Source organism: Manacus vitellinus, unplaced genomic scaffold (genome assembly GCF_001715985.3).
Source record: "Manacus vitellinus isolate BGI_N305 unplaced genomic scaffold, ASM171598v3 scaffold_30_pilon, whole genome shotgun sequence".
NCBI lineage: Eukaryota > Metazoa > Chordata > Aves > Passeriformes > Pipridae > Manacus > Manacus vitellinus.
Genome location: NW_021940291.1, coordinates 6,430,580 through 6,453,729, shown reverse-complemented (window position 1 = coordinate 6,453,729; position 23,150 = coordinate 6,430,580). Strand labels below are relative to the sequence as shown.

Genomic DNA, 23,150 nt, shown 5'->3' with positions numbered 1-23,150 from the left:
TTGTTAATGCTAAATTTCTGTTTGGATTTACTAAAAAAAATAAGTTGTTGATACAGCTGCATATGTCCGTTTACAATGGTTGTTGAATATAAAAAGAGGACCAGGAAATATGAACAGAGCATTTTAAATAAATTCTCACTTTTTCTGTAGTCTTAGGAAGAGTTAAAGACAGTGAGTCTGGAAGAATGTGGTAGAACCTATTAGTTCATCCCTTTGATGAACCTAAGATAAGGCCTGATCTTTTCTGCTGGAGATCATAGTTGAAATTGTCAGAAGTTTTTGTGCTTTTTGTAACAATATTCACACTCACTCTACTTCTCTTGTCCCGTTTGAACAAGAGCTTAATGTGTATTTGTCTCTACAACCTGGGCATAAACATTCTATTCCTATTGTCCAGTATGGTGTTTATAACTTCAGTGACAGCTGTTATCCCATCAGATAGGACACAAATATTGACTAGACCTTTTGTCAAGTAACAACACGTTCAGTTATTTCTCTTCTGGTACAAGTCACTTAGTCCTATCTAAATTACTAATAGAAAAGTGAAGGGTAGCTAGAAAAATATTTGTGAACTGCATAAATCACCTTTTTAAAAATAGCTCTTTCTTTGAGAAAGATGGGCAGCAAGACAAAATTTATCACTATGAATAGATACAAAAGTAATGTCAACATTTATTTTGAGAAATATTGTGCAATAGTATTCTCATCATGCTTTTTCTGCTTGGCAGGATAATACCGTGTCAGCAGATGACCCTCCCTGTCCACAGCAGATCTGGAAACAGACCTTATTTTTATTTAGGCGTTAAACTACAGTTGGGAAAAACATCCCCAAAGGTTTTAAGCTTGATAATAAGGAACAGCAGTGTTTGACATTTTAAATCATACATTCTTTTTTTTCTTTTCATTAAAAAAAGGTAATATATAGGAATAATGTGACAAAAGCCAGGCCTTTAACTGGATCACTAGAAATTATTTAATCAACAAAGGATTAGATGGAAAACCAGGAATTATAAAGTTACTTTTAAAAATTATCTGTGGTAGATAGAAGACTTCCAATACTCTTCTTGTCTGTTAGAAAGATGGCAGGTATCTATAGAAGCTTCAAATGCAGGAGCTTTCTTCAGGCTCAAAGGAGATTTAGGTTATATTTCTCTATCACTGTATTCACAGTACATTTCTGGACTTCTGCCTTAAGCTCTTTTCTCCAAGCTCCAACCCTATTTGCCTTCTCCATTTGGTAATTCAGCACTGACGCATTCAGTCATTTGAATCTGAGACATACACCTCCATCTCCCCAAGAGGCAGGTTTTTTCCAAAGAACCCAAGACAAAAATTATATCAGGGACCTAAGCAGCAGAGCAAACCTGAGGTTTAACCAGCACTTTTAAGTTTTGCACGTTTCAAGGACTAGTAGCATAATTCACACTGCTAAACTGAGCAGAACAAATATGAAAATTTATTTTCCAGAAGAATTAATGTTTCTCTCTCCTTTCCAAACACTTAATCAAAGACAAAAGGGTTTTCCTTCTTTTCCTTCTTGTTTAGTCTCATATCAGGACTGTTTTCCTATCCCCTTATTTCCTCTGTTCTGTTCAGTTTGTCTGTGCTTGTCTTCCTCCTCATATTTTAAATTCACCACTCAAGTATCTTCAATAGAACTCTGACTTTATGTTAAAAATAAAGTAATATTTGGAGTGGCAAAAATGAAACTTTGAAGTAAATTCTACTTTGAATCTTCTGGATGAAGACACAAGGTAAGGGTCTTTTGGAATCCAGGGCTGTGCAGAACAGAGATTCAATAGATGGAATTGCATGAAGATGAATGATAATGCCAGGTTGAGCCAGATTGCTTGGCAAACTTGTCTTTGATTTGTCCAAACTATGATGTAACTTAAAGTGCTAAACATCGTTATCCTTCAACCTTTTTGTGTGTCTTTAAATATTTGTAACTAGAAATTGTGTGTGTATATGAAACCTCTAAAAACAATTACTTCAAAAATAATATAGTATAGTTGAAGACTACTCTGTCATTAAATATATGTAATTCCAGATATCAAAAGTGATTGATTGATTAAACTTCTAAAGATTAATAAAGTTGCACAAAATATAAATACTAGGGCAAATGTTTTTGATGATGGCAGAGTTGCTAAGAAGGGAAGTACTTCAATACAAACACTTTAAAATGCTCCACTCCACTATTAGTGTAGTGGTAGTTTAATGTGACTATTCAATTCCAAATTTCAGCACTATGACTTGAGACTTGAGAAGTTTGGAGTGTTATCTTTCTCCCTGCTTGCATATTCTTGCCTTTCCTTTTGCATCAGAGCAGATACTTCTCTGACACCATAGAGAGCTGCTTAAAATTAAATAATTAATCAACAAGCAAAGCAAATAGAACAAGCTTATAGAAGTGAATCGTTTTCCACATATTTCCATGGGGTGACACTGACAGTGATGATTTTTATTGGTTTAAAGAGTGATGGAGCCAAAACCCGTTACTGCTCTGTGGTGATAAATCCAGTCAAAACGTAAGGATAGGATCATATATTAACTATCATACCCGTTTGTAATTTTTTGGGATTGTGTATCAAAGTGTACAGAAGTAAAAGAAATTCTCATTTCTCAGATTTGTTAGAAACTAATGAAGAATTGATGGAGGGTTTTGGTTGGTTTTTTTTTTTTCATATAATAAATTTACTAAAATTGCTTTGTGTTCAAAAATTTGTTTGGGGGAAAGGTCTTAATTACAGCAGCATTATTTTAATTATTTTTTTATTAAAAGTACACTGCTCCAGCTCTGTCTGGAAGTAGATATTTGTTTGTGTAGAGGGATTTTAAACTGATAGACTTCATAGTTTTGGTTAACTAGCTGAAACCTACACTTTTAAAAATGGTTCTGTAGTTGTGCCAATATCATTCAGCATATGTTCTGCTCTCAGAAGACATGAAATAGGCTGATAGTTTAGCGGGCTCTGTCCTTGGTTCTTACAAGTATTTCCTTTGAAAGCTCATGTCAGGGCCCTGAGCACCTGGCCAGCCCCCCAAGCCCCTCCTTGCCGTGATGAGCTGCCTGTGCTCAAGGTCAGCCCTGATGTGGCACAGCTGTGGGACCTTGGCTCAGGCTCTTGAGGAAAGAGCTGCGTGAGGGATGGGAAATGCAGGGGGCTGTACTTTAGCTCAGGCCATGCCCTTGGTCCTTGCTCAAGCCAGGTTGCAGCAATACTTGCGCCAGGCAACACACCCGGATCCTCACCCATGGACTGGACATCCTGGCTTGGTCTCAGCTCTTCTTCGTCACCGTGGACCTGCCTGGTGACCACCGTGACTGACCTGGCTGCCTTCGCTGGACCTGGTCCTCACCTTGCCATTCCAACTTGACTTCCTGGCTTGCCCTCAGACCTTCCTCATCACTGTGGCTTTGTCTGGCTATCTCAACTTTTGGCTGAACCTTGCTGCTGTCAACAGACCTACCCAACTCATCTTCTCTGGGTACCGTGGGACTCCACCACTTTTTGGTGAGGGCACTGCCCCTTCCCACCTTGTTCCTTACTTGGCACCTGCTTTGCTTTCTGTTATGGAGCAGTATGCCAGTGCTGATCCCTGGCAGCTGGTGGTTCTTCAGTTTTCTCTGCTTATGTTCTAAAAGTCTTGAGTTGACATTTTGGTATTAGTTCTTCACAGTAAGTTTTGATCCCTTTGATGGTAAAAATCAAGCTTTGCGAATCCTACAAGAGATATAGTTCTGCACCACTTCTTCCTGCTGTAGTTTGATCCTGAGGAAGAAATCAAGATTTTAAGATTTTCTTAGTCTTAAAACAGGCACTCTGGTCAGAATTTCAGGATTCTGCAATAAAGCTGGCTTCATCTGTTAACAACCTTTCTGACTTTTTACTTTTTCCCAACACCCTGCCTCAGATATTAAGATCTGAGCTCCTGGAGTACAATTGTTTATGTACCAAGATGCTAAACATACCACAGTTCAGTAACTGCTGACCTGTGGAGAATGCAGAGAAGTGATCTGGTGGAGATGATCTGTAATCTTTCGTTTCAGTCCTAACTACAAAGAATCACTGTACTGAGTCAGACCTCAAAATCATTAGACAGAAGGGAAGTTCAAGTGTGAGGTATTTTGCTTTGGTAAAGAAGAGGAAGATCTTGTAATCTGTACTTGCTGTCGCAAATTATTAGACACAGATATACCAAAAGAGAGCAATATTAGCAGTGCTGTCAAAGGTGACAGGTTTGCAAGGCTGTTATAGTTAAACTGCATCATGTATAGGGGAGAGAGTGAAGTGTTTAGTTGAATGTCATATGTAGCCTAAGAACAAGAGAACCTGAATGCTTGGGAAAAGAGCACTCTCATGTGAGATCATAAGACACTGCTCCAAGTGCCTTCCATCATAAGTTCTTACCTTATTCTTTTATGATAAAGAAAGGTGGAGGTTTTCTAAAATACTCGTATCTGAACATTAGTTTGCATTTCTGATAGTCAGCAGCAGGCAGGACACAGGTATTTTGACTTCCCCAGGAGCACAACGCAATTGTGCAGTTTTGTCCTTGTGCTTTGTTTCAATCTCTGTTTTCAGTGACCCTGGAATATGACTTTCTTACTGCTGAGCTAACATAAACTACCTTGGTGCTCCTTCACTGATAGTCTTTAACTTTCACTGTTGTTGGATCTTTTAGCTTTTTAGAATGTCAAGTAGAGGAACTGCATTCTGGACTACGCAGAGTTGTTTGAGAAAGAACCCAATTGTATTAAAAGTATTTCACTTTCACTACTGTGAATGGAACCACTTCAATAATTCTTCAGTTTCAGAGGACAGTAGAGTGCAACATATGCAGTGCTGGCTTGACTGTAAGTCAAAGGATACATGTTGGCTAGTGGCATGATAGAGGAATGACACTTTCTTCTAGTTTATTTTTCCAATAAACTAGAACATTGGGATAATTAGTCATAAAAAAGCATTAGTAAGTGACAGATCATAATGTTTGTTCAGCTTCTAATTACTTCTGATTGTATTATTGTTAATAACTTAAAATAAACTTTACCTTTTTTTTTTTTATTAAGAATGATGAAACCAAGACTTTTCTCCTGTTACCCATACACAACAAGGCCGGGCATTTAGGTGTGAACTTGCAGCAGTAGCAGCTGGTAGTTGTGATCTATGCAAGATTATCTGCAGTGATTTGCACTTTGGGAAAACAAAGCTAGTTGTCTTGAATGATGTGGCAGTTGCTCCTTCACAGTGATTATGTGCCTGAGTTCCTTGGTTCTTACCATGATGAAGGAGCTTGTATAGAACTTTAAATAAACTGGACTGAAACAGATCTCTGAAAGTCAAAAGGTCCAGTTCCATACTGCAAGAAGGCCCACTTTAGAGACAAATCAGGTTGGTCTTGTAGACACAGATTGTGGAACAACTAAAGCATATTGGGAGTTTGAGTATTTCTTCAGGCTGTGGGCAAAAGTAGGACACACTTTTAATTTAATTAACTTTTTAGTTGTTTGTAAACGTAAAATTTTGGCACATGACTTCATCTTTAGCAGTCCACTTTGAATATATAGCTCAGCCAATTCTTGTTCAGATACACCTCAAATAGTTCCTAAGATAGGTGGATGTTATACTGAACCATGTTCAAAAACCAATAGGAAGCCAGAACTTACTACTTTTGTGGTTAAAATTTTTATGGTAAGAGTTGTCCTTTTTTAGTTAATGGAAAAACAACCAATGACTCTTTGTATAGTGTTTTCAAATACATTTCATATAAATTTTATAAGATTATATAACAACATGAAAATAAAATTTTCCCATTATTGTTAGAAAATACCTATTAAATCAAAAGGCAAAAAACCTGAATTATAGTGTTCCTAAAATTAGCTTATTTTTGTGGTAGCTAATTTTTAAATTCACTATACTCGTAGGACATGCTATGCTTTACGTTTTTATTCTGAATTAAATTAAAGTAGTTCTCCTGCTTAAAAAATGTAGCTTCCTTTAGAAAACCTAAATCCCAAAATAACTTAGAGCCTGAAAGAAATATTTAAAATATTGGTCATATTATAGATGATATTGGCTTTTAGAGGCTGCGTTTTGAACAGTGTTAGATTTTTCTGCTCTATTTTATCTTTCTATTTTGCTCTGTATCATAGACTATATGCATTACCATGTGCTGCTTTTTACATCAGTATTGTTCAGAGAGAATTCATAAGTTACAGAAAAAAGGGAGCACCAAGAACAGGCTCATAAAAAAAGGTCATGAATCAATTAAGGCTGGAAGTTAAAAGATGGTTTCTAAATGTAGGGCAAGAAAAATTCTGAAACACCTTCTGTTTTGATTAGTAATGGAAAGCACTATCACTACATTTAAGATGAAGCTTGATCAATTTGGGGTTGTCTGATGCAGTTGTGATGGCAAAAGGCTGGACTCTTTCACTGTTTATAGACCCTTCAGTCCCACATTTCTAAATCCAATATATATTAAAATAACCAGAATTTTTGCTTTTGGCTGCATTTGTTGACACTTTGAGGAATGTTTTCTGTCATATAATAGTTTCTCTTTATTTTAATTCTGGTTTAGGGGAGATACAATGTTCAGTCTCTCGTAGTGTACTTTATGCCAACAGATGACAACACCAAATTACTGTATAAATGGGAAAAGACATTCCTGATAAATATATATGTGTATTTATATGGCTGGGAGATATTATGGAAGGGTCACTGCACAGTCAGCACGTGAGCTGGCTTATACTTGTTGACTAAGAAAATCCTGATGTCTTTGACACAGAGCAAGAGTGGTTTATGTTCTAATATTTCATTATGTAGGGCAGCGAAGCAATGAGAAATTTAATCTGCAGAGCATATGAAGTGACCAAAGGCAGCATTTTCAGTACAGTAATACCTTTAACTGGCAGATGCACTAAGCATTGATGTGGTACCCTTTCCACATCTTTATGTTTGTTATGAGATTTCAGCTGTACAAGCCAGAAGTTTTTTACCTCTATCAAGGTTGTTTTCAAACTTGTTACCCAACTCACTGAATTTCTTCTCTTTCCATGAAACTTCATGTATCATGTGATGGGAACATATATGACTTTTTTGGGATCTTAGAAGCATGTGTAATTAAATTAAGACTGTTTTATTGAAGTATATAAACTTCTAATCAGTCTTTGACCTTAATAAATTTGTATAGTCTCCAGACAATGGAACCTGGCATCATGTGCTCCATGAGTGGATACTGCTGGCTTATGTTGTAGTTTCAGTTAAAATCCCACTGGGCAGCGAGCTGCAATTAGCTCTATAACCCAGCAAAAGAGAATTTGCCATTTGAGCTTTCCAAGTAGATTTGTGTAGTCCTTTCCAAGTAGATTTGTGTAGTTTGTCAAAGAACAAATAGATTACCAAGGGATTTGATGTGGCATTTACTGCTAATGGGCCCTTACTGCTGCAACAGCAGAACAAAGGGAAAGTATTCTTTTAGATGCTGTAGGAAATAAAGGTATATTGTCATACTGGATTTTGTACAGGGAATGGTCTGCATTTCCCAGTCGTGGCACTTTGTAGACAGTCACTGAGGCTTCATTTCCCCAGCAGCATGAACTGTCAGGCAGATGGTCCTGTTTGGAATGTCCAATTCCAGTTGCACAGTGCTGCCCCATCTCCTGTGCCAAAGTGGTGCTTGACTCAGCCGTGCTGAGCTATTTTATCTCACCAAGTTAACAAAGTATTTGGAGGGTGGAAGGAGGGAGAATCACATCTGTTTTCTGTCAGCAGTCTCAGGTTGTGGTTTGATGCTGCGGTTAAATCATTCTAATAACCAAGTGTTGCAGCAGGAACAGATCCATCCCTCTTCCAGTCTGAACTCACTCACTCTTGTGAGCTTTGCTGCAGGTGTAAGGAAAGCAACAGTGGTGTGTGGGTGGGATAAGATCATCTCTTTCAGTGACAGCCATTAGAGCAGATTCCAGTCAGGTAATGTCAAAACTATCCCTTCAGGAGGTGCTGCTCAGTTTTTTGTTTGCTTGTCATGTGTGGGTACCCGGAGAACTGTGTGAGCAACCCCTGTAGTGCTGGTGCTGTGGTGGCAGCTGTCAGTAGGCAGGATCCTGAAAAGGGTTCAAGGCAGTGTCCAATATTTCTTGCAGCATTCACTGTTGTGCAGAAAAACAAGGCATGTGACATAAGATGCTCACTTACTTTTTATCCAGTCCGAACTTGTAATACTCTTTTAATGAGACAAAATGTGCAGTAGTTTATTTTAAGCAAATTATAAATCTGAGAAAGAAAAGTTATCTGACAAGTAAATAAACTTGAAGCTGTGTATTTGATAAAGTGCTATAGTTAATGAGCTGGTTTTTTAAAGGAAACATTTCAAATAAGTGGAAAAATAATAAAATTATAGACTGCTGTTTACTCTATAACAGTTTGGTGAAATTTATTTCAACTATTAAGTGAAAATTTGTTTTGAGATATTTGAGAAGAGAGTAATTTTCTATTTGCAGCAGGACTTCAGAAAACACCTCTCAGAAGAGTGTAAACAAATTACTGTTTTCCAGAGATGAGCAAAATGTAAACTCCAAAAAGCAAATGTCTAATAAATAAACAAGGAAATTTCAAAAAGCCAAAGAAGCTTACCTCTGCTTATAGAAAATACTGAAAAAGGTCCTACTGGGAACATATTGCTTTTCTTCCTACTTTTGCTGGTATGAATGCTGGGATAACTTCTCACTATTCTAAAGCAAACTTGGTAGCTGTTAAATCATAAGAGCTTGCAAAACTATAATTTTCAAAACTTTAGTATTAATGCTTGTGGTGAGAAGAAGAGAAAAACAGTTCTGTAGGCATTTACTTCTATATATTTGTTCTTGTAAAATCATGTTTAAAGCATTGCTCTTTAGTTTGAGCTGAAGTATCACTATCTCAGGGAGTCAGGAGAATGAGACAATTTCAGAAAGAAAGAATTTTTAAAGATTGCTGAATGTGTTTTGCAGAGAATCCGAGCGTGATCTTTGAAGAAAATAAAGTGATTTTAAAAATTTTTGATGTTTATAGTGTTTCACAGTTTCCTCAATGGAATATTTGTCCTTTTATGCTCCATGAATATCAGCCAGCAGTAGCTGAAGGCGGCTCTAACAGAATATCCTGATCAACCACGTCCGTTCTCGTTGTCTTTGCATTTATTTGGTTCCGTTAATGTAATGCTTCAGTGGCTATGAGTTCCTTGAGAAAGACTTTGTAGTCCTTTGGCAGGAAACAGGTATGTTTGTAGTTCCTTGTGTGTCCTTGACCATTTTTCCTGTGTACAGTTCAAGAATGACAACACTCTCCTCATTCTTAGATATTGTCTTTCTAAGGATCCTAATGGTATTACCCTTGCCGGACGTTGTTTTGTTAAAGGACATTTTTCTGCTTTGAATGCATCCAGTCAAATTACGAGTATCCATTTACTCCATCAGGATTTAATTTGCAGAATTTCTACTAAGAATATCTTACAATCCATAACACATGACAGTCTTTCCCATGTGTTATACAATTCTTTTTCATATTGCAGCTACCCATAATTTTACCTATCTGTTCTTCCTTATTCTTACCTATGGGTGAAATACTTGCTTTTGAAATTTTATGTACATAAATATTTTATGTACATAAATATTAAACTGAAATTAGTCATTGCAGATCACCTGAGACTGTTTTATGTAGCTGTGAAGATGAAAAAAATATTCATCAAAGTAAAAAGTCACTAAGTGTTTCATACACTTCATGGGTTGGTAAAAGCTAAATATACTGATTCCATACATATAACATATGCTTTTGTATTTTCAGAAATTCTGATTTTTCACATAGTGCCTATGAGTAAATAAAGATTAGGGTGTCCAGATCAGGCTCTCTGATGTGCCAGCACACATCACCATGCATACTTTGCCAATTAGCTTTTGTGCAGAATCGTTTCCAGTAGTCTCTAAAAAGTCATGGCTATGACTTTGCTTTCTTATTCATCCTACCACAGCTTTGAATCTGTGGTCAGAGAAGTTAATATTTCTTTGTTGTGATGTTTTTCCTGATTTCTGACATGAAGTTTTAAAAGCAAAGTGGGGTGTTCAAAAGCTTTTAGTGCTTCTTTTGAAGTTTAAACTTCTGAACTTTAAAATGTCTGTTGATGACTGAACAGAAATCCTCCTTAACTTTCGGACAGTTTACCATATATGAATCAATTTGGAGAGCTGGAAAATTGCTCTATCTATTTTTGATTACTTAAATACATCAGGAGTTGCAAATAATTTAACAAATTACAATTTTAGAATAAAGATAGATAATTTTGGCTAATCAAACCACTATAAATATTTTTTTATAACATGTGCTTTTTTTCCCCAACATATCTCTTGATGTATGTGGTAGAAAAGGTTTCACAAAATACTTGGTACAAACAATAAATTCATGTTTCTTGAAAGGGCAGTTCTAAAGAATAAAAGAAGGAAATATGAAATATGGAAATACGTAGCACTCTTCCACCTCTCCTCAGGGAAATTGGGCAGCATTTCAAGTCACTGGTGTGTATCCATTATCCCAGTCCACTCAAAATTCTTTTGCAGAATTATTTAATTGAGTTTTGGTTTGTGTGGACCTGTGAGGGTTACACAGAAATTCTGTATGCTGATATTAGTTTTGTACAGGATTACTGTTTACCTCTACTTAGTATTTTTCTCAGGGCTTCAATAGTAGATATTTATGGGATAAACATCCAAAACAAATAGTGTCCTGTTTTAATTACCTTACTAGATAACTTAATAACTAAGGAGAAGATGAGATGTGAAATCAAAAATCATATTTCAACAGAGTAGGCTGTTACTGAAATGTTAACACCTGCATACATATGCAGACAGACAGAAAGAGAACAAAAACTTCTGGTTTAACCTCATAGTTAACAATTCAATATTGAGAAGTATTGCTTGCCACCCTCTTTGCATAAGAGAAGATTATCTTCCCCTTAACAGCATATTTTTTGTGCAAACCTACTTTGACATTCTTTAGGCATTTATTCTTTTCTGGAGTGTGGTTTTGATGTGTGTTCAGTAAAAAAAAAAAAAAAAAGGAAAAAATACAAACCCAACATTGAAAATAAAGTAACTAAATCTATTTTTTGTAGCACCTGTCAAACCTAACCTGTCAGACAGACATGGGCCAGACATGCAGTCAGCAACAAGGCTTTAACTGGTGATGCAGGTTATGTTTGTGTAATTCAACTTACTGCTTTCATGTAAATTTGGCATTTACCTCCCTGCCATGTGAATACTTTCTGTATATGAAACAATTATATGTCTGTTTTACCTTCCTTTGTCTTTTCTAATTTGTTGAGAAAATCCACTTAGTGCAGTCATAGTTAACTTGAGATAATCAGTCTACCTTTGAATATGTGTAGCTTTAAAATGTGCATAAGAAATGTTACTGCACTTCTTATTTTCAGGGATGAAAATCTTATTACCTAAATCTTCTATTAGTAATTGTCCTTAGTTTTATCGTTGTCTCTGAAAAAGTTGGTAATCGTGTTCCCTCTGTGTATTGGCAGAGTTGTATTTGAAGGCTCAAGAAATCCAAAGGGCTTTTGCAGCTTCTTTAAGTAGGTCTGCAGAGGGATTTCATTAAATTAGCAATAATGAAGTCATATCAACATGCAAATGACAGGCATCACTGAGTGTCCTCCTAAGTAGATCATACACTGTGCTTAATCCCTGCTTCCTTGCACCTGTGTAATTTAGGGTTTTCATGATGATCATCTGCTTGACACAGGGTAGGCAGAACACAGTGGATACTGTTGAACTTGGGGGGAGTGATAGCTGTTGGAATATTTATTCATCAGCTGAAGACATATATATCCCTAGTTTTGCATTTTCTTTGATATTCTGTTCAATGATAGGTTGGAGTTTATGGCATTTATACCAGCATCTTTCTGTCTGGTCCTCCTTTTCCTTACCTCTTCCCACCACCCCCCAAAGGCTGGTTTGTAGAGAAACCTTCTTTCCGACCTTCCTTACGTGGAGCATTCATGGTTCAGATTCTGAATTGCCTTCATGTCAGTTCCAAAATCAAAAGTGTTTCTCTGGAAATGGAGGTTGGTTTCAGCACTGAGTGTTTGCTTCTATGGGCTCAGAAATCAGTTTGAATGTGTTATTCATGAAATGTTTAATTCTTTGAGGGAGTCTCAGCTGAAGGGTCTGTGGTGTAGAGACTTCCTTCCTCCTGACTCTGACAGCGACCACATAATTTAATCTCTTGGGGTACTTGTCTGACTCATGTTCTCTGGTGCCCAGCCAGAAAGCAGGATAAATTAACCCTCACAAAGCTCTCTGCTGGCACGGCTACATTGCTCTCCATTTGTGAGCAAGCTTGGCTATGATTTAATGGTGTAGTGTGCAGTCCTGCTCCAATAACTGACCTGCATACTTTTCTAAGTATGAATTGATCCTGAACTGAGTGACATAGCAGTCTTTTGGGTTTAACTCTATGTAGCTGACTGGAGATACCGTGTAATTTATGGGTGGACAAACGAATGCCATTTGGCAAGAATTACCTATAAGAGTATTGAGTACAATTGTTGCCTCTTATTATTAATTAAGCTTGTATTTTGTTCATTAGCAGTGCTATGCAGCCACATCTAAAAATAAAAATGAAAAGAGTTTTGTTTTTCTCTACTTTTTTCCTAGCTATCTTTAGAGCTTGACACTGCCTGGCACAGAACTTGTACTATGCAGTCTCCAGTGGCCTTTCAGAAAGGCTTTTCAGGCTTTGTTGACCCGTTTCCTGGATTAGTCTGGCTAAGTTATGGATTATTTTGTCTATTAAGCTTTTTCTTGTGTCCAGTAATTCAAGAATGGCATATTGGCATAATAATGTGTTCCACTAGTTCAGTTTCCAAATCCACGTTTATAACTCTTTACAAAAGTCTGAAGTGATAGTATTTTGATTTCACACAATATAGAGAGCAGTTAATAGTTTGTCAAGTACAGTTTGTGTTTGGGGTTTTTTTTTAATCATGCTTAAATAAATGCTTAAATTCTAGAACAACAGGAAGCAGGCAGAATGATACATTTGTTGATGTAGGATGTCAGATAATTTAGTACAAATTACAGATTCTTTAAATACTTGAAAACAGTGAAGGTCAGGAAGCCTCCATTCAAAATTTTCCAGCGTATGTATAATATTTTACAGGATGTCTGTCTGTAGACTGCAAAAGAGCAATCTGTAAAAATCAACTTGTTTGTTGTTTTTCGTGTTGTCTATTTATGCCCTGACAAATGAGCATCGGATGTAGTGCGGAGCCTGCAGAGCAGTGTAGGGTTCAAGGTTACAGACAGGCACGATTGTGTCTTGTAGCATGAGGAAACTGGGCTTAGGCTGTTATTTGGAATGGTTTGTTTTCAGTAAACAACTTGCAGGGCTTGAAACAACACCTTGGTGGCTTGGTCAAATAATTTAATCAGTTCTTTAAGTGGTTTAGAAAAGGAAAGTAATCAAAAGTCATACTATGTATAATTTGTTGGATTCTATCAGGTAAAAGTTTCCTTCCCAGTCATAATGCTGATATTCCTGAAAAAAAGTATTTCAAAGTATGTGTGGAGCAATAATTTTGTATTGAGTTAGTGACTATCATCTTGAAACTAAGAAAATTCCAGATTAGGTGTCTATATTGTACACTTTATTGTATTTATTTTATATTCTTCTGTATTGTATACAGAGCATTAAAAAAAAAGATGAAGAAGAAAGAAAGAAAAGGGGAGAGAATGAAAACACTGGTACCAAAGAGACTGTCTGCACTGTACAAGCTTCTCAGTCAGTGGAAGTGATTGGCCTGGGTTTCACTGTCCAAATGTGTTTTCAGACTGAATAGCCTGTTTTCAAGAAGTTGGTCAATGTTGGTGATTAGCTTTTCAGTGGACTAGCATTCCTATTATGCAGATAAAAGCCCTAAAACAAAGCCCACCAAGATTTCAGAACCTCTCCTTAAATATGAGTTTAGTATTTCTTGGGCGTTCGGCAAAGAAAAGGGTAAGAACCAGAGATGTTCTCACTTTAAACTGGCTTTTGGGAAAGATACCAAAAGAAATGACCCTGGTTATTGGTTTGGTGTTGTTTTTTATATAGTAATGTTATTTCTTGTTATTTAGGCATTTTTAGATGAACTGATTACACAGACCAAGTTAAGTACTCTCACTGTGGTATATTCATTTGTATTGTAGGTACCTTGTTAAAATGAAAACACTTTTGTTTCCAATGGATGCACACAAGATTCCTATTGTCTTTTTTTCCTGTTTCTGCCAAGATAAAGCCATTTTTTGTGAGGTTACTTTCTGCTTTTAATACATTCAGAATGCAGGAAAGGGTCAAGAGAGTGTAGAAAAACCTTAAATGGAAATTGAAAATTCCAGGTTCAGCTTGAAACCTGGAATGGACCCGCTAACTTGGACATGTGACAGGGTTTGCCAGACTGGAGAGACAATGCTTCTTTCCCTTCTGCCACATGAGCAGTTGGCCAGTGAACTTCCTCTGCAGATTTATTAGAGATGTGTTTAGGTGCCCTCAATTTTGGTCTTTTCCGTAAGTGCTGCAAATAAAGCAACGCTTTTGTCTAATTCAGCAAAGCTGGGACTACATCAGGTGCATTCATATCACAGTAAACATTTCAAATTCATCTTCCATGACCAGTTAAAATGCAGTGAATATCTGGGAGACCAACTTGCAGAGAGTGGTAAAAACATTTGCAGTACATCTTCTGCTATGTGGCATCAAAGCTTATCTGTGGGAAATAGCTGCTAAGAGTAGTCATCTTAAATATCAAATTATGTTGGTGCTGATTAAGCTGCACTGAGAAATGCCTTTGTAGAGTATGAACTGAATCTTTATCTGTAGCCACTTACATGCAGCAAAACCAGACTAATTTCCCCAGTGAAACTATGAAAACCTCACAGACTGTATCATCACTGCTTAGTAATTTAAATGAACTTTGTGCTCCATTGACGAGACGTCCGGAATTTTCTGTAAATTGAAGACATTCAAAAAATCCATCTCTCACAATGGTAAAGATAAAAATTGGACAGACATATGGTTTAACATTACATATGAGCATGAAGATTCCCTGTGTTATCCATACAATAGTGTATCATTTTAGTAGTCCCTAGGAGGCAGTATGATCTACAGCCACCATGTTCAAATACTGTGAAGTACTTGCAGGTGTCCTCCTTATACATAAGCAAAATCCTGATTTACACTTCATTCATGTTTTTTGTTAGTAAAATTTTTGCAAAAGCACTCAGTTATTGTGTACTCTTGAGAATTGTGTATTGTTTTGGTATCTGATGAGGAGGCCTATATTCACAAGAGATTTCAAGTGAAAAATGCTGATACTGGATAAGTTATAGGGCTTGTAAAGGTATTAGAATTGACTCTTGAATCCTTATAATTCACAGCAAAATAATATAGCTAAAAATGCTATTTTTTTACACAGCTTGATTTCAATTGAATATCCTCAGTACAGGAATGCTCTTTAATGCTTTGCAAAGAAGAGTTCAAAACCAGTAACATCCAGAAAATATTTTAGAACTTTTACCTCTCAGCCTAGATTTGAGTTTTAGGATGTGCAGAATGGAAAACCATCTCTTTCAAGAATTTTTAGTTATAGCTATTTTTATCACCAGACGGGCTTTTTAAGAGCATTTCATTATACAAAATGTTGTGAATATTTGTGATTATTTTTGGTATTATTTTCCTCAGTAATAGCTGCCAAAACATTATAGGTTTATAGAGGGTTTTTTGAGAATTTTTATATCTGATTTAGGAAGAAATTGTCAGATGTTTAAAAAATATGTATTCCTAAATATCTTAAGAAGATATTCGATGTGGAATGAAATGGTGTAAAAAACCCACTTAGCTTGAAAACAAAAACTTAGTTTAAAACAAAAAGTATACTCCAAAACAGTCTTTAAAATGTTCTGGGAAAGGAACAAGGGCAGTTTTGCATAAAAGGGGCTGTTTGAGTTTTTAGACTCTTAGAGAGACGTTTTTAAACAGGCAGGAGATTCTAACTTTGTATTTAAATAAGTACATGCACACAAGGAAGGACACTATGTCCAGTTAGCTTCTAGCCATTCACTGCTGAGTGCTATTTCATTCACTTGAGGAAACTTGTTGGAATTTTTTTCTTTAACACCCTCCTCACATTGTGTATTACAAAGCAGTTTGTTTTCTGCTAGCACAATATTAATTATGCCACTGAAAACAACAGCAGTCGTTTGCAACAGTAACTCACTCAGCCTTATAACAAAGCCTTCTGTCCTCGAGTCCTCTCAAGCCTCTGCCTTTGGTTGTGCGAGTGTCTGCAGGAATCCTGGAGAATGGAGTTCAAAAGCACAAGCTTTCAACACAGGATTATGTTGCTGGTCGATGTTCATCCTAAGAATTATGTCTTTTTTGTTCAACAGCCCTCTCTGAATCTTTGTCCCTTTATGTTTATGAACTAAGCTTCACTCCAGAGAAGAAAATTTGCATGCATCATAAAAGAAAAAATATTTATCCAAACATGTCCTAAAAATTATGTAAACCAAACTAAGTGTTAATTGTCATATGAGCAGAGTGGCTCTACGTAGTCACACTTCTCATTGGGAAGGTTATTGTAAGTAAGCAATAGTTTTGTGAAGGTAATAGAGGCTGTCTTACTGATAACACAAGCCATGTCCTCAGGGAAACATCATACATTCCAGCATATTTCAGGAAATTTCATAAATTTCAGCATATCTCACATCTCAGACATGTCTGCTTCTCAGGATGGGACTTTGTTTTAAAGGAAATATATTTTTGGTTTTCCCTGAAAGCACACAGCTTTGTCTCCTAGGTAAATTATACTGTCTTAAAAAATCCTCCAAAGCTCCCCATCGTCTGATTCATGAGTCTTACCCTAAATCTAGTGGGGCTTGTTTAAACAGTCAGACCTTCTTAGTGACACGTATTCTCCTACTGCCCTTTTATAACCTTGTGACTTCTTGAATGCTCTTTGTGGATAAAGTATGAATGTATTTACTAGGAAGTCTTTGTCATTTTCTTTTGTGCTCAGCAGTATGATTTTATTATTTTTTCCCTGCTTGGAGATACAGAAAGGTTTAGAAGTTAAGCCTGGATCAGTGACCAGAATTGAATACTGGATACAGAGAAGGCTATGCAGAAGATACACATAATACTGTCTGAAGTCATTATTGAGCATTGCTGGGATTTGTGCTGAGAAGTGGAAATCCTTGAAAGTGGTATTGAAAGGGAGATGTAATACAATATATTTGAGATGTAGAAATACATTCAGATAGTATTTTAGCAACCTGAAAAACAGAAGGAAGCTGCACTAGTTAAATAAAAGGTAGAAAAACTTGGTACTTGACAATTTATGCAGTTATCATAGGCTTTTTGAAAATTCCTTTTAATGTCATTTTGATTCTTTTGGCATGTTGCTACAGTTCTTTCTTATTATTTTATTTTTTTTTAAGGAATCCAAAATGTACTCAGCTTGTTCTGTGCCGTGCTTACAGAAAATAAGGTTCTCTTTCACTCAGCAAGTTTTCAGAGGCTCAGTGATGCCTGTAGGGCTCTGGAGTCTTTGATGTTTCCCCTCAAATACAGGTGAGTAGAGTGTTGATTCTTTTTACTCGTTAACTAATTTTATAACACATTTTATAACTTCTGTTACACTGTCCTGTACAAAAGGAGTTCTGCTATGTTGTTCAAATAAGCAGAGATTTTCGTGATCAGACATGCAATTCCTAGTCTGTACACATCATTAATAAAAGTCTGATTGCAACATGGCAGTGGAAACAATTAAGGGGGAAACATCCCACCTACAAATACAGTAGAAACCCTGCTCACAACGTCAGTTGGATGGTAAAACTTGACAGCGATGGCCCATGAGTAAATCCTGGAAAAGATATGGAGGAGATCTAATACCAACCTGCCAAAAAGAAAGAGGAGGTGTGTGGCAGAAAACAATGGGGTCATAAACTGAAACAGGGGAGAGGGAAGTTTCTGACCATACACACAGGGAAAATGTGTTTTATTATGAGGATAATTAAGGAGTGAAACAGGCAACCTATGGAACTTCCATCCCTGTAAGCTTTCAGGAGCAGCTGGACAGAGCCCAGGACAACTTCATCTGGATTCAGTCTAGACTCTGCTTAGAGCAGTAGGTTGGATGAAATGATGTCCTGAGGCCCTTTGTAACCTGAAAGATTCCGTGGCTCAAAAGTAACAGCTGCATTGATGTGTGTCACAGTTTTAAGTCACTGACAAATGTCCACCAGAGAAGGAATTTAAGTCAACAAATTGATGCTCTCTAAAAAGCTACATGTGGATGCAGCATTTTGAAATGGAAAACTTAATGTCAAGCAGTTTGGTTTTTTTAGGAAGACATCTAATCCTGACTCACCTGTTTCAAATCATGTCGTATTTTAATAGCTTGTTTTATTTAAAATATTACAGAGATGGGCTTCATTTTAATATAGAATAGGTAGGAAGAAAATGGAAAATTAGTTTTGGAATGTGTTTCTTCATGCTAAAATAGTAATGAATGTGAACTTTAATAACTATAAATTAGATGTTGATAAACATTGATGAGTTTAGATCCAGATTTTCATGTTGCTCTACTGAAACCACTGTTTTATTTTTTTTAAGTCGTGCAATCAAGTAAACAATATCTGAAATAGTGTTCTGTACATAATATTTAGTTGTCATTTCAATATCAAAGCAAAATATTTCCTTTAAAGATTTCTTACTAATGATATTTTACAAAAGGCTGAATTGTAGGTGTCTGTTTCTAAAATGAAGGTATTATCTATAACTTTAGTGTCCCTGGCTACTTAAAAGTTGTGGACAAATGTAATGTACACATAACATAAATGTTACAGATATCAATAGGCTTCTCTTTTTTTGAAAAATACACTGATTTGCAATAATTTGTGGACCTTATAATAAATTATGGAGCTTTAATGACATGTTATTTTAACAGCATACTAGTTAATAAAGAAGTATTTAATTAATACTTTCATCTTTTGTATTTTTGGAATAGTTATTTCTAGTAAATTTAACACATAACAGGAAGGGGTTTTTTTTAAGAAAAAGGTTGCCCTATGTGGAAGGATAGCCAGAAGCTTTTATTTTATTTTATTTATTCTTTTCACAGTTATCCCTATATTCCAATTCTTCCTGCACAGCTGTTGGAAGTTCTCAGCTCACCAACACCTTTCATCATTGGTGTACATTCTGTCTTTCGCAATGACATTCATGAGCTTGTAAGTATGTCTGCCCAGCTCATTCATAGTCACAGTGTCTTTTGTGGTGCTCAGCTGCAGAGATTTTCTGTGCTTCAGAGATGTTTGTATGAGAGATTCATATATATGTTCAAAATATTATTGTAGAAAGCAAGGCAAGACAATCAGGAGAAGAAAAAAGGGAAAAATCATCAATTCTTTGATAAATACATTAAGGCTATAAAGTAGAGGAGGGAACCTGTTTGATTCTAGTGCAGGATGGGAAGGAATGCATCCATTTCCAGCTTTGTCATCTGTTTGTTGTGAGTTTGAGCATTTCACTCAGGATTTTGAAGTGTATTTTCAATGGTTTTATTTTGTCCTTTCTAAGCATCTGCTTGGAGAAACTGAAGCAGGGGTACGAGTGCTTAGAAACACATAATTTTACTTATAGTTACCCTCCCTGTGTTCTTTTGCAAAAAGCTGATTAGATATCACAAATCTCTGAACACAGACCTGGAATATCCAGAAACAAAAATAATTTTTGAAAGTCTGGCCTCATTTCACTTTCTTTGGTTTACATTTGTTTTTCGTGGCTAGATTCAGTAATAGGAAGTATTTGGAGTATTTCCTTTATCAAAAGCATTCTGTACATTGAAGTTAGTACTGGTTTTAATTTGTTTATTTTAACTTATGTGCAGATCATGAAATTTGAACTGTTGTGTTTTTAAACTATGCTTGCAGTATGCACTACAATAATGTGTTTGTCCCTTACAGTTAGATGTAATCATAGCAGACCTGGATGGAGGAACAATTAAAATTCCTGAATGTATTCATCTGTCTCAGCTGCCAGAGCCACTGCTGCATCAGACTCAAATGGCACTTTCTCTAGTATGTTTTGATACAAACCCCGTTTTCCAACCTCTCACCTCTTTGTAAAAAACGAAATATAAATTTCAGTATTAAGCTTTCAAACATGTAAGATTTAAAACTATGATACATGCCAACATTCCTGGTTTTAGAAGAGTTTATTATCTGAGTTTAGAGTTAATATAATCAATAATTTAATACTAAAATGTATTTTTTACTATTCAGGAGATAGGTAGTGATTTTTCCTTCTTAATAATGATTTTTTAATAAGAGCATTGTTACCATTCAGTTTTGCTGCTTTTCTGTTTTTATAAATTCATTTCAACTGTACATTGTCTTGAAATTTAACAAATTAATTACCGTTTAGTCTTAAAGTTTGTTTGTGTGATACCCCTTTTTCACTATTCAAGAATGATGTATTCTACATTAGGGAATCACAAAAAAATGTAGTTCAGTTTGGTTTTTTACTATCACTGTAGTAAGTTAGAAATCACCTTATTTGGAGTCTTCTCAGCAAATCTTTTTATCTTAAAGAGAAGAATTATCTGTCTGTTAATCTGTTTCAGATGAATTGACTCTAAAATCTCTAATGGTATTGACTACCTTCATGGCTGCAATCAGAGTTTTTGATAACTAGCTCATTTTGAGAAACCTGAAGCTGAGAAATTAATCCCACCTTTATTTCCATATAGTCTTCGTAATTTAACTCTGTCTCTTACTTGAGGTACCTAATATCAGTGAATATTACTTTGAGAAAGAGGAATAAAAGTAATTTATCTTTTTATCAGCAAAATGAGGGGAAAAAATTTCTTTTTAAAAATTCCCTAGGTTTTGCATCCTGATTTGGAAACAGCAGATTATGCATTCCCTCCCCCACGAACAGCTTTATCACACTCAAAAATGCTGGTAAGATTTCTGTGTTATGTCTGACTTTCTTAAGTGGAAAACTGTTGAAATTTAAGGCTAGCTTTCTTTTAAGGATTTCTACTTTGTGTTTTCTTTTCCATATACTTTATGGTATTATTGGCGTAGCAAAGAAATTAATCTTGCCCTCTGATAGCATTCTAATGGGTTAGAAGTTTTATAAATATATTTTTATTACTATGGGAGCACCTAATTTTGTTTTAATACTGCTGTCTGTTGAGTTAAATCTGTGTCTCTGTTTCACAGACCAGTAAAGCTGCAGAATTTTACATAAGTGGAGAAACTGGTCTTTTTCTGTGCTTGTGTAAATGTTAAAATTACACAAAAAATGTTCTCTTATAGACACACTCCCCCCTCCACAGAAAAAAACTTCAGAAACATGAAAAATGTCATTTATCTAGATTTTTAGAGTAAATGTGGGTAAAGATAGGGGTGTGAGCAAAACATAAGTCACTGGTTTTACAGTAATTATTATACATGGTATGGTTGGATGTATTGGGAAAGGAGTTATATGGGTTTTAACCACATAAAGTTAATTGCCTTTAATGGACTTCAACCTGAGTGAAACTGTATGTCTGTAGTTTAGTCTATAGCTTGTGTTTAGAGCTGAGCTTGAGTTGGTAGTCCAAACTAAAATCCAAAAGCCAGTTCAGTTTAAGAACACATTTGAGTAGGTATATTTGAAAATGTAATACAATAACGTGGTACAATGTATTTGTTGTACTTATTTGTTACTTTAAGATTGGGGTTTTTTTCGTTTTTGAAGACAGGGAATACTATCCAGATTTCATTTAAACTAATGACAGAATTCAGCTAAAATCTTACTTTGAATAGGGAAGTTACAAATGAATATAATTTGTATCAAAATAAGTATTTTGTTAAGTCTGAAAGAAGCAACTGTGTGTTCAAGTAGTCAAAAAAGTCAGGGTACAAATGTACCTGTTAAAATCCTGCACAGCAACAGAAAATGGGCCTATCTTATAAGGAGTAAAATGGAGCCCTTACAAAATAAAGTTAAAAATAAATAACATCCATAATGTTCCAGTGAAGAATTAAAAAACATCTAGTAAAATATTCCAGTTAGACAATATTATAGAATCTTATATATACCTTATCTCTTTAAAAAGTCATTACAAGCTTTAACTTATTTAGCTTTTATTTACTTGTTAATTATCTGATCAAATGGTTACCTGATAGTAAATATAATATTCTTTGCTGGGTATAATGTATAAAGTTAGTTTGTTTAAAACGTCCTTGGAGACACCATGAAACCTGAGGTCATAAAACAATTTTTAGGACCTTAGGTTTTCGACATGGCTGCAGTGTGAGTAGGTACCTGAGCTGAGATGAAATAACAGGGTGACACAGGGTTTGATGTCAGTCTTTAATGGCATCTGGGCCAGATGGAGATGTCACTGCCCCAAGTCTGCCCCCAGCTGTTCACATCATTTCCACTATCCTGGTAGTGTGTATATAAGCACTCTCTTAAATAAAACAAACCAGGACTTTAAAGATCTACTATTTAAAACTTTTCAAAGTAGCTCTGGCTTATTTTGGCGGCTGTAGATTGGCAAGTGGAGATGTGAGTTGGAAGAGTCCTGGACAAGTAGTGGAACAAACATAGAGCTGTGCCTCATCTGGCAGAGCCACAGCTGATGGCTCTGGTGATGCCTGGGATGCTCTGAGCCTCGTTCCTCCAGCAGCAGCAGTTCCACCTTAGGCTCCCATGGTTCCCTTCCAATGGCACTGCTTGTGTAGTGCTGCAAAGCCCTGCTTACTTTAAGGAACAAATCCAGGTTAATCTTTCCTTTATTTAGGATCAGCTTTCTCTCATGGCAGTTCATTCATGTGGTTCAGCACATGACCACCCCCCCTGTTACACTGGCATTGCCCAGAGCCTGTGGTGTGGGAAGGATCAGCAGGAGTGGAGGGGTGACCATGTGCTGAATTTGTCATTGCCATCTGAGGACAGGGCAGGGGAACTAGATGACCTTTAAGGTCCCTTCCAACCCTAACCATGCCATGAGACAACCTTTTATGTGTACAAGTATCTCTGCTTCATGTGCTTCACTTGCTACACCGA

The 23,150-nt window shown here is 36.1% G+C and overlaps 1 protein-coding gene across 5 annotated transcripts in view; it reads left to right on the top strand.

The window, feature by feature from the left end:
• SBF2 (SET binding factor 2) overlaps positions 1–23,150 on the top strand; it is a 256,935-nt gene that overhangs the window by 127,120 nt on the left and 106,665 nt on the right. For all 5 annotated transcript variants that reach the window (XM_029961044.1, XM_029961046.1, XM_029961045.1 and 2 more), the window contains exons 7-10: positions 17,522–17,654; positions 19,207–19,315; positions 20,051–20,164; positions 20,972–21,049. In XM_029961044.1, coding sequence (XP_029816904.1) covers positions 17,522–17,654; positions 19,207–19,315; positions 20,051–20,164; positions 20,972–21,049 — 434 coding nt within the window. The remainder of the gene's footprint in view (positions 1–17,521; positions 17,655–19,206; positions 19,316–20,050; positions 20,165–20,971; positions 21,050–23,150) is intronic.